The 16,148-nt window shown below is 38.2% G+C and overlaps 1 protein-coding gene across 1 annotated transcript; it reads right to left on the bottom strand.

Moving 5' to 3' along the window:
• Window positions 1-1,880: 1,880 nt before the first annotated feature.
• Window positions 1,881-3,011, bottom strand: LOC128098916 (structural maintenance of chromosomes protein 4-like). Its single transcript, XM_052720438.1, has 2 exons — window positions 2,417-3,011; window positions 1,881-2,222 (listed from the first exon to the last, which is right to left on the bottom strand). The coding sequence occupies exons 1-2, from the start codon at window positions 2,873-2,875 to the stop codon at window positions 2,070-2,072; spliced, it is 612 nt and encodes a 203-aa protein (XP_052576398.1). The 5' UTR covers window positions 2,876-3,011; the 3' UTR covers window positions 1,881-2,069.
• Window positions 3,012-16,148: the final 13,137 nt, after the last annotated feature.

Genomic DNA, 16,148 nt, shown 5'->3' with positions numbered 1-16,148 from the left:
ATGAGAACCTGTGGATTCCTTCCAGGTTAATATGGTTTGATTGAGCAAGACCCCCTGAAAGGTCTTCAATGACAGCAATGGGCCAGATGATCCCACATCCAGAACAGCTTCAAGGCAACTGACTGAGACAATGAGGCCTCACAGACTACTACAGCCAAGATTTAACCATAGTTCTAAATTTTCTCAGGATCCCCATAAGATTACCAGTGCCCCCAATCAGCAGGAAGTAGTATAGAAAACTATACCAAAATACTCAAAATATTGTTTATAAATGTTGTTTTCATTTAAAGGGGATTGATTATAAATGGTTAATGGTGAGTCATTCTCTTTCTAAAAAAGAAGGGGGGATATATTATAGAAATGATGGGGGAAAAGGGGTAGATTACTAAATCTACTTTAATCCAGAAAAAAACTGTTAATGTTACATATTTTACATCAGTGTGGATTTTAGTTTATTGATACATATTTAAAGTTAATTTTGTTATACTATGTGTTGTGGGAGCCCATTCTCGGGTTCCTCGTGGCTTTACCCAGCATGTCCCCATAGAGGATGATTAGGACTACGGGCCTGAGTGCAGGTGTCTGAGATGGTCTGCACTTGGCTGTGCTGGGGGAGGAGGTCTTTTGCTCCACCCCTCGGTGTCTCTATAAAAACCCTGGGGCAGAGACAGTCGGGGCCCGTTGGAATAGGTTCCAGGCCCTCTCGAGGCTATCCTTTATTTTCTATCTGTTTATCTCCGCGATATTCTCTGCAATAAATCCTTCTATCTAATATTTCCTGCTGCTCGCACTCAAGAAAACTCTGGGGGTGGTGGGTAAATGCCCCACAGAATGGCGCCCGAACAGGGACTAAAGAAAAAAGAAAAAAAAAGGGACTAAAGAAAAAAAGGGGGACTAAAAAAAGGGGGACTAAAGACAAATGAACAGGGACTAAAGACAAAGTAATAGGGACTAAAGATAAAGGAAAATAATAGTTTTATTACAGAGTTTTTGGCGAAAGTGCTGAGTTAGCCCTGCCAGTGGATAAGGCATGCCGGTGTTATGAAAAATATATATTTTTTATATATATTGAGAGGCAGGGGTTTTATCCTCGAGAGAAAAGGAAAGCGGACTGGAAGGATGTCCGATGCTGCAGCGAAATTCTCTTCTGTCAAAATTTTCTATCTTGTATCCCTTTCTCAATTTCTATCTGTGAAAAATAAGTATAAGGCAGAGGGTAGTAAAATATAGTTTAGGAAAAACTTAGAAGTGTAAGATTGTGTAGAAAAAATAAGTAAGGCAACTAGACGGAAAAACTCTTCAATTTTCTAACTTTGGGGGCTCTGAATGCAAACTGGGAAAAAATCTTTCTTTGGGCTTTACGGGTAGCAAAACTCTTCTCTGAGCTTATGGGGAAGAAAAAGTTTCCTATGGAAGCTTTTGACCTGGGGACAGCTGAAATGCTAAGTCCACGCAGCAGGAGAAAGTGATTTCTCCCTGAGGCAAAAATGGGGGTGTAAAAAGTCAAAGTTTAAAGTTGGGAAGTTTTGGGAAAAGTTGGTCTTTCTCTCTTGGGGAAAAAAATCTTTCTCTTAAACTATAAAGCTTTTCTTGGAAAATTTGGGGAAAAAAATCTCTCTAAAAAGCTTTAATCTTTCTCAAAAGCTCTCAAACTTAAAAACTAAAGCCTTTCAGAACTCACTCTCAGAAGGACAAAAATTAGAATCACCTGAAGATATTAGTATGAGGACCACCTGTGATTAGTTCTAAGGGAAAACAACAAACCTCTTAAGACAGCAAAACCTAAGTTCTGACTTTCAAGCCTTAAAAATCCTCCCTGCAATGCAGGAGGCAGGGACAAGTTCCTAAAAACCTCTTCTTTTTTTTTTTTTTTTTTTTTTTTCAGCTAGACTCATTTTTATGATACAGAACTGGATACAATTTTTTAGACATTATCACTAATAAAACAGAAACCACTTGTCATACAACTTAAAGGAAAAGGTACTTTATACACCTTACAATTCTTTACAGTTAGAAACCTAGAAATACTAAATCTAGGTAAATTTGAAGAATCTTCAATATATACAAGTTCAGCCAAGTCCTTTAGATGCAATTTCTTTTGGGTTCACAGCTACACTTTTTGTAATATTGTATGTTTTATAAATTCCAATAAGTCTATCTGAGATCTCAAACATATTATTCCGAAGAGAAATTATTATGAACTGGGCATTTTTTGTTTGTTCCTAAAAAGAAAAAGAACAGTTAAGTCATATAGTGAATAGGCAAGCATTACTCCAAAGTTTTGGGCAATAATTCTGACAGATGATTAACATATTTGCACTGATAAAGGACAATTCATAAATGTTGAGGTTGAGAGGAATTTGGGTAAAGTTAAAATCCCGATAGCAAGAAATAAAATTTCCAAAGATTTACTCACATATATGTAAAATGCAACAATGGACACATTTTTAAAATCCAGGGCTGCATCGATCTCATCCATGAAGTAGAGGGGAGTGGGTTTGTAGTGGTGAAGAGCAAACACTAAGGCCAATGAACTAAGGGTTTTCTCTCCTCCTGAAAGGTTAAAGATCTTCTTCCAACTGTTCTTAGGTGGTCGAACACTGAACCGGATTCCTTCTGAAAAGGGATCCAAACTATCCACAAGCTCTAGCTCAGCATCCCCTCCCAAAGTAAGCATCTGGTAGTTTTCCTTTAATTTATTTGTTATTACATAAAAACCTGCCATAAATTCATTCAGTCTTTGTTTTCGAAGATCTTCATATGCTTGTCTAAAATTATCTCTTTCAGAAGTAATTTTGTCCAACTCTGCTACTCTTTGCAAATATAATTCTTCCTTTTTTTTATACTCTGCAATGGCACCAAGATTTGGTTTCATTTCATGACATTGAGTTTCCAAAAGTGCAATCTGATTTGTTATAGAACCTGGATCCTTGATTGCCTCAAGATCCTCTGGGCTTAGAACTGACACTGTCTCAACAGGATTATCTTCTACAGGATGCAATTTTATTTTTGAAATCCGCACAGAGAAAGAGATAAAAGACACTGAGAAAGAAACAAATGATTTAAAAGCAGAATTAAAAAATATTGAAGACAAAGCAGAAGAAGTCATCAAAAATACAAATGCCGCAGAGGAGTCATTACCAGAAATCCAGAAAGAACATCGTAATCTACTTCAGGAACTAAAAGTCATTCAAGAAAATGAACATGCTCTTCAGAAAGATGCACTTAGTGTTAAGTTGAAACTTGAGCAGATAGATGGCCACATTGCTGAACATAATTCTAAAATAAAATACTGGCTAAAAACCTCTTCTAAGCTCTGTCTCTTCAAACTAGTAAAAGACAGTGGGTCAGAGCACCCTGAGGGAAATGCTTGGGAGAGTGTGGGTAAAAAGCTACAGAGAGCCCAAAAGGGCGGGAAACTTTACCTGAGAAAAGCAAAAAAGCCAAGCTTTTCAGTTACAGCCGAGCTGAGGCATCAAGGGTTTTGTTTGAGTGAGCATCTTTGAAAAGGTGCTCCTAATCGTCCTAATGCAAAGATCCTCTGAAGCAATGCAAACTGTTAGCACTGTATCCTCACTTCTGAGCAAAAACCCAGCATCTCTGAGTTGGAGTGCATTTCGGGGATACTAGGGTTCCTGCAGTGGTAAACTTCCTGGAGCACAGAGCTGAGGCAGGAAGGTGCAGGACCCAGGGGAATACTGCTAATGAACAAACAAAACTAAAGCCGGTGGGAACAGCACAGTTGTCCACTTTCCTACAAGTCCTGGGTTGATAGGTCCACAGCTCCAAAAAGAAATCTGAAAAAAGCTTTCCTATCAGAGAAAGGACCTTTCTGGGAAAACAGTAAAGCTGAACTGTGTCTGAAGCAGTCGTGCTGCCGAGTCAGAACGCTGTCTGGGGAAAGAGCCCAGCCTGGGCAGAACAGACCTATCCAGGAGTAAAGCTTTCTTTTCTGTCAGAGAAAGCACCTCTTTGAGAAAAGCTTTGTTTCAACTGACTCCCTGAGATGAGGGAGTGTAGCCCTAAGGGGTGATTTGCCTCTGGCATAAGTGCTGTCCTTGAGCACCCAGACAAGCAAATGCAACCCACTGGGGGACTGGGTCAGGTGAAAGGCCTGAGGGAAAAAACACCTGTCCTAATGGGAGTTTAGAGATGGCAAAAACCTCCCTTGTTAGATTTTCAGTCTGTACATAAACCACCGACCCCGAAAACAAACAGACAAAAAACCCCTACCTTCAGTTGCAGGCAAAGCCGCCACTGTAGTATTGGAAACTGTTTCTGGGGTAGAGGGGATAAACTGGGACCAAACTGGGAACTGTCTGGGAAAAAGACTCCGAAGAAACAGAAGGGACATATTCCTCCCCAGAAAATACATGACCTGTGAAAAGCTGCTAGAATTTGAGGCAGATTTGGGGGGAGAAAAAAAAGCCCCTACCTCCAAAAGCAGCTAGCAGAGGTACAGAGCTGCAGACAGATACCTGAAGCTCTGCATCTGGGGAAGGAAGGAACAAGCAAAATGAGAATAAAGTCAGTGGGAGAAAATCTCTCTGAAGGAGCTATGGAAAAGCTGTTGTACACGATCTTGTTTTTCACTGACTGGCTAAGACAAACACAAGCCCCGAGGAAAGTTGCTATCAGAAATTGCCCACCTCAATGCGCACTAACAAGGCAGGTGCAGTTCTGATTTGGGGGCCAGTGTCAAATGAAAGAGAGACACCTGTTGAAGCCAGCTGAGGAGAGAATAGAAATCTCCCAATGTCTCATAGCTGAAAATGTAAAATGCTTGTTCAAATCTCCCATTGCAAAAGCAAAAAACTTTGTTCAAACCTCCCGGGGAAGAATTTGTAAGCAAGTCTGGTAAAAGAGAACCAGTTGACTCTCAGACCCAAAAAGAACTATGGGAAATGACTGATATAAGGGAAATGATATAAAGGACTGATATAAGGGACTGATAATATTATGGTCTGATATAAGGGAAATGCATTCTGGGAAAGGTAGTTTTTCCACTAAAGATAGCGACATTTCCCTGAAACATTTGTCAGCTCGAAAATACGTTCATGGTAAACTTAAAATACAGCCTTTAAAAGAATAAGGAGGAAAGTCGTCTAAGAGTTTAAGTGTCAGTTCCAATGAAAAATTGAAAGGATACGGAACTAGGTGCTTCGTGGTTTGAGGCTCCGTTGGTAAAATGCCTTATTTACCCTAATAGCTGTGCAAAGTCTTTAACGATAGTTGGATGACAAAAAGCTACCTATAAGAGCAAACAAGCCACTTTAAAATCCTTAAGAAAGCAAGAGAGAGCAGTTTATACACTGAATGTTGTCTAAGATCTGAAGAAACTTATGTGAAATTAAAAATTATTTACCTCTTGAACAAACAGCCTGCAACGAGTGATTCCTTTGCAAATCTAATTAAGGGGATAAGAAACAGGCATTCAAAGAAATGACTGCTTTATAGATGGGAACAAACTTCAGAAAATCTAGCTGTCTTACAAAAGAGTTGCTTCACCTGAAAGTTCCTTATAAGAAATCAATGGTAAATATCACAGCTGCTAATAACATCAGTAGTTAAAGCTAATAAAATGAAAATACTAAATCTTGAAAATGCTTTTTCTCAGAGTAAGCTAATGAAGGATATGTTTCATGAAAGAACATCTATGTTCTTAACTCTTTTGAATAGTAACAGTTTTGGTAAATACTGGAACTAACAACAATCCAGTCAAAATGTTTCAACAAATCCAAGACGCTATTCACAAAAGAAAGCTGCCATGCTTTGCAGGCCATATTAGAGCTCACTCCAATCTTCCTGGTCCTTTAGCTGAGGGTAATGGGAAATGGAAAGATCCCTGCTCGGGATTATGGAAGGGTCCCGATCCTGTGTTAATATGGGGTCGAGGACATGTTTGTGTTTTTTCACAAGAAGAGAATGAAGCTCGGTGGTTACCGGAGTGTCTGGTAAGGAGCATGGAACTAAGGAAGGGTCAGCTCCAATGATGTTCCTATAAAGGAACCAGAATGAAAGTGGCTCAATTAGTGTTTCTGAGGTTTTGTCACTGGTTAATGCAAGCAGTGCGGAAATAGAGTTCAGAGCTGTGCCGCTTTTGGTCTTACTAGCTCCTTTAGAAAAATAATTTATACCACCTAATAGCTGTGCAGCATTTGGCGAAGACCATTACAGCAGCTAAATATGGTAATTTCACACTCAGCATGAAGTGAAGTTTTTCAGTAGAACAAACCAAAAGTACTGCTGTAATAGAAACGTTTGTCTGAATTGAAGCACTTAGGGGACTATTATGAGTTTGGGTGAAGGGACAGCCTCTAGTTAAAAACCATCTACCGTTGACAGTGCATCTCTGCCGGTTCCGGAACGGCTGAGAGAACTGGCAACTTTGGAGTGTGGCTTCATCCGAAGATGTTACAGTCCCCTAGCAACAACTATCACAATTCTATAACAACAACACTCACTAAATCCCAGTGCTTTATAACAAAGCTGACTATTAACTCTAAACTTTAGAAATGATGTACGTGCTTTCTGTCTAGTTAAGAGAATCTTTCTAATAGAGATAGTAATAATAATTAAGAGTAAGAAGTAGAAAAAGATGAAAATAAGATATGAGTTTGTAGAAATTATTCTCTTGTTAGATCTCTGTGTTAAGAAATCTTTGGGTGTTTGTTAAGTTAAATATATGCTAACGGTAGCCCTATATAAGTTTGTAAAATAGATCTATAGATCCTTTAAGAATATAAGCTTGCAAGAAGTATCTAAGGTAGTCTTAAGACATGTAGTAATAAGCTTGTAAGAAGTAAAGATGTTAGTTGTAAATGTAAGTTTAAATAAGAAATAAGATGGAATGAATATAAGTATATAAGAAGTAATAAATATATTTGCTAAAATAGTTCTATAGTTTCCTTAAGGAGTATAAATAAGTAGATATTAATACGTTATATGTGAGTTTGTAAAAGTGTAAATGTTGAATGTGAGTCTAAATGCTTTGCAAAATATGTTATATGTGAGTTTGTGAAAAAGTGTAAATGTTAAGTGTGAGTCTATGCTTAATGTATATGATGAAAAAACCTGAGATCTAGAAGTTAGTGTCCTAGAAGACTGCAAAGCAGGCAGTCTGAGCGGTTTTCAAAAGTTCCAGAAGCCGCTAAGAAGCTAAGAATGGCGGACGCCAGAACCAGCACAAGGCATCGCAGCTGAGATCCGTGGAAAATCGCCACAACACAGAAAAACCTGAGCTAACATCAAAAGCGGTGCGATTTAGAATACTACTGTACCTAAAAAGGTCTCTGGCTTGAGAATAAGTTCAGAGACGCTTGTTTGAGCAAAAATTGTTAACTGCAAAAAGTTTTGCTTGAAAAACGTCTCTTCATATTTTGAAGTGAAAGCCTGATACCAGAATTTACCTTGTTTGAACTTTTTGAACTTAAAATGAGATAAAACTACAGAAAAATTTTGGTTCTGGATTTCTTCATATTTGGAAGGCTAGTACCAGAATTTATCATTTGAATTTTGGGACTTAATGAAATGAACAGTAGAGATTTCATTGCAATGGGACAATTTTGAGTTTACTTATAGTAATGACCTAGAAACTGTTTTCTGGAATTGGGTTAAAAATGGAACTGTTTAAATGAAGAAATTTATTTCTACCTAGAATCAAGATGTAGTTTTGTGTATGCATATATGCTTTATTAATTGGTGATTCATGAATTGTTTTGTGGAACTGTTTGTGTAAAAATGAAATTACTTACAGAACTGTTTTTGTGTTATAAATGGAACTGTTTAAATGGAAAAGTTTGGGTTTTCTAACTAGGCTTGAGATTTTGCTTAAATTATAAAGAAAAGGGGGAGAGTTAATATTACTTAGTCTAATTTCATGTCATGTTTTTGTTAGTAAGAAATGTATATTATATATATAATTATTTTATATATATATATATATATATATAAGAGACTACTTTTTTTTTTTTTTTTTTTTTTTTTTTTTTTTTTTTTTTTTTTTTTTTTTTTTTTTTTTTTTTTTTGCTTTTTCGAGACAGGGTTTCTCTGTGTAGCTTTGCGCCTTTTCCTGGAACTCACTTGGTAGCCCAGGCTGGCCTCGAACTCACAGAGATCCACCTGGCTCTGCCTCCCGAGTGCTGGGACTAAAGGCGTGCGCCACCACCGCCCGGCAAGAGACTACTTTTAAAGTGTAAAGAGTTTTATTAAGAAACTGCTTTTGGATGTTTTGCTAAGTTTTCAAAGTGTTAATGGTTAGATTGAGAAGATTGCTTTTCAATATGGGTTTCTAGGAATTGTATGAGTTTGGGTTCTTCTAACTAGGTTTGAGATTTTGTTTAAAAAATTATAAAAAAAAGGAGGAGTTATGAGGTTGAATTATGTTTGCAGAAATTATATTTACCCTATTGATATTAATGCGCCCTGGTTTTGTGGAGTTAAGGAAATATTTAAGTTTGATGTGAATACATTGAAGTTTTTCCTATGTTCTGTTAGCAAGAAAATTCAAATGATTGAGTTAATGTTGTAAGACGGAGAAAATTAACTATATATAGCACCATATATGCTAATTCAAATGGTTCTGTTAAGAGTTTGCTTTGTGTTGTAAGATTGGGAGAATTGTGACTATGTATAGCAATATTTATGTTAACCTGCTAATGGTAATGATGAAGCTAAGGGATTCTTTAAGTTTGTAGTCGCCTTAAGAGTTTTTGGTTTAGAAAGGGCTTGAGGCAGCTAAGACTGCTGTAGTCACCTTGGACCTAATTCAAAAGAGAAATGCCATCTTTATCATCCTCTACTACCATACTGGGAGGTGTAACAGCTATGGAGATTGCTGTAAGCCATTAATAGTTATTTTTTTATATATTAAGAAAGGGGGACCCGTGGGAGCCCGTTCTCGGGTTCCTCGTGGCTTTACCCAGCATGTCCCCATAGAGGATGATTAGGACTACGGGCCTGAGTGCAGGTGTCTGAGATGGTCTGCACTTGGCTGTGCTGGGGGAGGAGGTCTTTTGCTCCACCCCTCGGCGTCTCTATAAAAACCCTGGGGCAGAGACAGTTGGGGCCCGTTGGAATAGGTTCCAGGCCCTCTTGAGGCTATCCTTTATTTTCTGTTTATCTCCGCGATATTCTCCGCAATAAATCCTTCTATCTAATATTTCCTGCTGCTCGCACTCAAGAAAACTCTGGGGAACTGTGGGGGTGGTGGGTAAACGCCCCACAATGTGTATATTTCTACTCTTGTTTAGGGTATTATGTTTATGCATCTCATTTTAAAATGTAATATATAATTAAAATATCAATTAATAATCATCTATAATAACAAACTTATAGTTATGTTAGGTATGTTTTCAAGGTCATACAGAGATATATTTCAGATACACAGGCAATCTTCAAACACTTCTAAGACCTACAGAATATGGCATTTAAAATGTTTTAAGAACTTAGACTTTCCCAACAGTGAGACATGTCTACTCCTGGCAACACCAATTACTTCAAAAAGGATGATAGGCATCAGATAAACTCCATTGGAGTTTGCTTTCATTACGGCAAGATTAGCCATTTGGGCAAGAAACTGCTTTTGCCTTGAATGCTTGAGTATATGCTGTATAAAATAGACATGCAGAACCCACAGGAAAATGACAGCTGAACTTTGCCAAAACAAAATGGGATGGCCCTTCAGAGTCCCTGCTTCATAGAAGGAACTGCCAGACATTCTGCAGGACACAGAGGAAAGTGACTGACTAAATTTGCCAAAATAAATGGGACAGTCCTTCAAATTTCCTGCTTCACTAAAAAGTCTGCCAGATACTCTAGACCTATAGGCTAAAGATGGATGCTCCAACATTACAGAAGAACTTTGGGTGACTGTCGAAACAGTCAGATGTCTCTGTCATTTCTAGAATTTTTTAAGTTGCTTACAATGTACTTCCTATTTACTCAGATAGCATTATATCCTTCTGAGGTCTTTGACAGAGTTGAAGACTAAATAGTTATAATTATAATTTTCCTTAATTATGATAAAAGATAAATTAGATATGAAACTTTACACTCACAAAATAAGATAGATGGTAGAATATTTTTTAATCTTGCCAAATACAAATAGACTAAAGATTATAACTATAATTCTTGCTTGATAACTGTTTCGTTATATGTAATTTTACTGTGTTAAAATGTAAATCTTCCTTTTTGATTAGACAGAAAAAGGGAAATGATGTGGGCTTTCTTTCTGTATACTGTGAATATGTGTTGCTCCCATTAGTTAAAAAAAAAAAAAGCTGCTTTGGCCTATGGCAAGGCACAATAGAACCAGGCAGGAAATCCAAGCAGAGACAAAGGGAGAAGAGGGCAGAGTCGGGCAGACGTCTGCGAGCTGCCCAAGAAACAAGATGTGAAAATACCTGTAGGCTACCGGTCATGTGACAATACATAGATTAATGGGAATGGGTTCATTTAAGATGTAAGAACTAGCTAGTAATAAGCCTGAGCCATAGGCCAAACAGTTTGTAACTAACATTAAGCCTCTGGTTAGGCAAGAGAGATTCATCAGTCTACACACATTGTGAAGAATTATAAGCGAGGATGTTGAATGTTACTTTTCTGTTGCAGTAATAAAATATCATGACTAAAAGTAAGTTAAGGAGGACAAATTTTGGCTTAAGTTTCCAGAGAGTAGAATACCTCATGGTAGAGAAGGCATGGCATGGTGGCAGGAGCAGGAAGCTGGCCATTCACATTTTTATTCACACATAGGAGCCAGAGAGAATGAACAGGAAATAGAATAAGGCTACAGACCCCCAAGGCCCACCTCAGTGACTTACTTCCTCCAGCAAAGTTGCACATCCTAAAGGTTCATAACTTCCCTAAACATCTTTGCCAGCTGGGGACCAAGTGTTCAAATACACAAGCCACTGGGGACAGTTATTCAAGCCACCACAGACATTGACTCTGTCTTTTAAAGGAACACAATCCAGTCCATTATAGCATTATATATAATTTACTATAGATAATATCTTTGAAAAAATATTTTTCTACTCTTTAATACTTACACTAGCATTTTTCAGGCCACATTTTTATACTTCTTTATTTTTAAGTATTTATTTCTTTTTTGAGATTATAATATAATTCATCATTTTCCTCTTCCCAGTCCTCCCACCAACACCCCTTATAAACCCGTTTGCTCTCTTCCAAATTCATGGCCTCTTTTTCTAAACTATGTATTTAGAAATATTCTTAAATACATAAATGCAACCTGCTCTAGCCAATGCCAAATAGTCAGGCAGAAAACATATTTCATGACCTTTTTAAAATCCCATTCTGTTTAATTATTTTTCTTTTCCAGCTGTTGAATTACCTGATGTCTCCTTATTGCCCTGGCAGCAGGTTCTTGCCATGCTGAAAAACCAGTAGAAATTTGTCTTTTTCCTAACTTTTGGTGAAAAAGGGATGTTTCCATCTCTTCCCCATATAGCATGCTGCTTTTTATAAATTCTTTTGACATGACTCTTATTGAGTCAAATTTTTACGGCTGATTTCTAAGAATCCTTGTGAATTACCAACAAATTTTATCAGAAGAAACAGTAGGAGGTGTGATATTCCCACAGCTAACATGCTGTGGGCTTTGGTTATCTCCTTTAGTCCTACTCTACAAACCAATGGGCTCACTCTTGGGATTGACTAGCTAACTGCGAAGGTACCTTATTAGGCTTCACATATGTGTGACTTATGAGCTAAAAGCACAAATACTTAGGGAAAGATGGAAGCTATGCTTTCCCTATGGAAGACAGAGCACTATTCTGGAGAGAGGAAGTAAATAAAAGGCAAAGGTAATTTGGACTCTTTCAGTGAGGTACTGTGATTTTTGTTGGAGTGATGGTTTCAGAATATGATCTCTGAAGCTTGAATGCACCCCATTACCACTTACTGACTGTGGACCTTAGAGAACCACTTCCTGTGGACCTTAGGGAATTCATTTAATCTTCCACGCCTCACTTTCCCCAAATACACAAAGCCATGTATAACGATAAAGTTATATTCTCCAAAGGATTATCTAGAAAATTGAATCAAAGCCCTTAAGTTGCTGAGAAGCACAGCTGATCCATAAATTCTCAATAAAACTTGGCCACCATCATTTTTATATTGTTGCACGATATGCAGAAATGAGTCAAGGGGGCCATTCACCTCCACCACAAATGTTTGGGTGTTCTTGCTAACACTGAAATGATGATCATGTTTACAAGAGCTGGGCACAGTGCTAAAAAGCTGAAGTTGTTACCACAGCTACAAAGGGCCCACCAACCTGTTCCAGAATCAGCTGCTCCCTACAGACATTTCACTGTCTAGTGACTGTCAGCTGTCACAGGAGATAGAAAGAGAAAGGTGGCTTAACTCAACTCATTTTCATTGTTAAAAATAGAGCAGAGTGTGGTGATAATGTTGCCTCTACAGGAGACAACAGCATATCATCAAAACACAGCCCCATGTTTTAAGGGGTTATCAATTACTGAGTGCAAGGCAGAGTGAGGGCAGAGAGGTAGCCAGGATGTTCTTCCTGGCACAATTCTTAACAGATGTTAAGGTCTCCAGTAAATTTTGATTGGTTGTCAGTACACAAAAAGAACCTTCAGTGGAAATCGAATACTTCGAAAAAAGAAAATAGAATTGTCTCCTCCCTACAACCATTTGAAAATACATTTTAGAGCCTAAACAGAAAAGAGGAAAGAGGAAAGGCACTGTGAATTTGCCAGATGCAATTTCTTCCGGGCATTGAGCTGGTGGACCTGCAGCAATTTACGACTAGACTAATGTCTTGAATGTGTGAACTTGAGGCTTCTAAAGACATAACACATGCTCCAGATAAGCACCCTCAGAGACAGGCATGTCATTTGGAAGACTTTCCCCATGAATGACGCCGCGGACACATGCCCTGACAGTCTGTCAGATGGTAGAATCCCCAAACGTAATGAAAGAACCATCTGGTACCATAGCAAATACCCTGAGATCATGGCAAATCAGGAAAAACCTAATATTTTATTCCACTTAAAACATGGGTAAATTCAAAGGAAAAATGTAAATCATTGGTTACTAGAATACTTCCCCATTCAAATTATCAGATGCAATTTTCATAGGGAAACATATATAATATTACATATCTATTATATATGTTTACAATATATCTATCAGATATATAGTGATCTACTGATTGCTCTCAAAATAGCTTTGGACAGGTGGCTAGTGCCAGTAGTATTTAAGTTAGTAGCACACCTTCACTTAGATCCAGATGACTAGTTGGAGAACTCTTACTTTTAACCACCTACGCAAATCTGAAAGTTAGAATTCTGATTCTAACTTTCAGTTGTTTCATAGGCGCTCTGTAGTTGATGGTTATCTACTATGGGCTAGTCTGGTGTGAGACATCTGGAGAGTCACAATAAAAAAGATACTTTGAGATACTTATTTTGTTTTTACTTAGGCAGATAGAAAGAGCAAGCATAGTGTAAAAGGATTATGTTTATTAGAAGACTCCTTGAAACCCACTCTGCCTTGAAGCCATACTTCTCTGAAATCACAGTGAGGAGAGCTTGAAGCAGAAGCAAGGGGTGAACTGATGATTTCAGATGAGACTTAAATAGGATTTCTATTGCCCACGGTCCCTTCATAGCAAAAACAGTCTTCTTTCTGGTAATTAAATAGTGATCACATGGGAATGTCAGATTCCTAGATACAAAGAAAAGAAACATCTTATCTCTCCTGTAAAACAAATCTTAATTATTTGATTATTGAAATCATTTATTGATGCCATACCCTTGAAATCACAGCTCTGGAAAAATGTAACCAGAAATTATTATATTCCAGGCTCAATGATATACTCTGTAATTTCATCACTAGGGAACCTAGAGGCAGGAGGATTACAAATTTGAAGCTAGCTTGGGCAATTTAGTGAGAAGTTGTTTCAAAGAAACAAATGTAACAAAAACAAATAAATAAGATCCCAAATCAAAACACAACTGGCAAAAATTAGTAAGCATCTGGGACTCTACCACAAGCAACAATTTAACTTGCCATGTTTTCCTGAGCTTTCTGGCAGAAATCACAAAGATGCTGGGTCACACAGGACTTTGCTGCTCACAGCAAAGCAAGTAGCAATGTCAGTTCCTTCAATAACTTCACTAGTGTTCAAAGTCAGCACATACATGGGGGCTTATTGGTTGTAGTATTAAGGCCACTCCACGTAGTTAAAAGCGAGGTTTATTTTGCGGGGTAACTTACAAGTAAAGGGATAGGTTACAGGGTCCGGGAAAGGTGTAGTGCAGTCTAGCGGTGTTCTCTGGAGAACTCTGCTGGATCTACCTCCACTGTCCAGGAGAGCCAGTGCATCCGGATCTCTGGTCTTAAGGGCTCCTGTCTCGGTCCGCCTTGTAGGCATAACAGTTACCGAAGCCTCAATGGGGGTAGTACTTCCAGGTCAAAGCTGGAACAGCTACCCACTACAGGGGCTCTTTCTGAAAGGAAGTGCTAAGCACAGGGAAACTGGGGCTTTTATAAGAGAGAGGGGGAGAAAGTGGAGACCGACAGACAGACACAGAGAGAGACAGAGACAGAAACAGAGACAGAGAGTACCTGATTTTGCTTTTGGGGAAGACAAAATATCTTCCAAAGCTTCTCACCACGGAAACATATTTGGAAAGATAGCTCAGAACAAAGGCAGCCAGTGAATCGGTGTTTCTTGCAAGATGTGCATAAAGGCAAGAGACACCTGAGTATTGCCATACTTTCTTATCTACCTCCAGTCTCCATTTTCTCTAGATGCACGTTCCTTAAAGACAATGCACACTATGAGTCTCTTTCTTTTATTTTATTCCTAGTACTAGGGATCTAACCCAGGGCTTTGCACATATTAAACCAGTGCTCTACTGTTGAACTGGGATCTAACCGAGGGCTTTGCACATATTAAACCGGTGCTCTACTATTGACCTGCATCCCTAGTTTTTTTTTTTCTTTTATAATACCTCCCACATTCTTTTGTCTATTTCAGAAGCTTTGGATCAGCTCCTCGAAGCCCTTGCCTAAGCTGCACAGTAAGCAACTGACATCCCCTAGGCACATCTAGAATCAGCAGATTCAGATGTTTAGAGGCATCAGTTCATTGCCCAGTGAAAAACTATGAGGGGCAGGCTTGGAACCTCATGGAGGAATATTTGAATATGTTTGTTCCTTCTATTTCCACTCAGTTCTCAAAAGTTGACAAAAAAAAAATAATGAGAGTCCTACTTTCCTTAAACTCTCTACTCAGTCCACTATTCATGTGACTTCATCTGACTTATTGAATAATTATCAAATTGGTCTACTTTCTAGGTGTCCTTTCTACAGCCTAGCCTTAGGGGACATGGCTCACTGCACCTTTTAATCAGTGGTCCTCATCTGATCCTACAAAGAGTGTCAGTCCTTTATGCTGGCATTTTTAAATTTATTTGGTATCCCACTAGGTCTTTCTGGAAATCATCATTTTTTCTATCAGTTCATTTCTGCTTTGTATTGCAATTTAATATCTGTGTACAAAACCAGACATCACCTGGCTCCATTCAGTGTCTCTAACAGTTGATGGCATGCACAGGTAAAGAGGATACCAGAAAGTACCAGTAACATTGGTGACTAGTATTTAGGTATGTCCTGTATAAGTCCAGAAATCAGTCACTAGCATGACTCATGTGGTGCTGGGTTCAAAGGAGAAAATGAAACAGCCACAGCTCTCGGATCTGGAAACATGATGTTCCTAGTCTTAAGTCACTGTAGTATTGCTTCTTGAGTAGACTTATCTAAAAATAATGTATTAGCCATTGCTTTATTTATAAGAATATAACTTCTATATATTTGGATGAGGATCAGAAATAAGAGGGGCAGGTAAGAAGTCTATAACTCAAGTAGAAGGAACTAGAACATTTTAGTCTTCAATAAATCTTTCAGGAGCTTTCCCTAAAACCTGAAACAGAAGCCCTGCTAACCTCTTATGAACCCTGCTCTTCTAACCAGACTTAGGTCAAAGACTGGGAGCTTATTTCAATCTATTCAAGTAGCTCAAGAGATTCCCAAAGCAAATTACCATAACAGAAATTTAATAAGGTCAGTTTCAAAGACAGCTCAGAGAA

The sequence above is a fragment of the Peromyscus californicus genome, unplaced genomic scaffold, assembly GCF_007827085.1.
Source record: "Peromyscus californicus insignis strain IS unplaced genomic scaffold, ASM782708v3 Scaffold_6__1_contigs__length_162567912, whole genome shotgun sequence".
In the NCBI taxonomy this organism is placed as follows: domain Eukaryota; kingdom Metazoa; phylum Chordata; class Mammalia; order Rodentia; family Cricetidae; genus Peromyscus; species Peromyscus californicus.
Note: the sequence above shows the minus strand (reverse complement) of the source record. Positions and strands in the feature narration are given on the sequence as shown.

What these genes read in the sequence shown, in the direction of transcription:
- LOC128098916 (XM_052720438.1), bottom strand. Translation starts at nt 2,875, where the DNA reads ATGAAACCAAATCTTGGTGCCATTGCAGAGTATAAAAAAAAGGAAGAA. An exon ending in TTGTTGCATTTTACATATAT is followed by an intron (nt 2,223 to 2,416) that starts GTGAGTAAATCT and finishes TTTTCTTTTTAG; the next exon opens with GAACAAACAAAAAATGCCCA.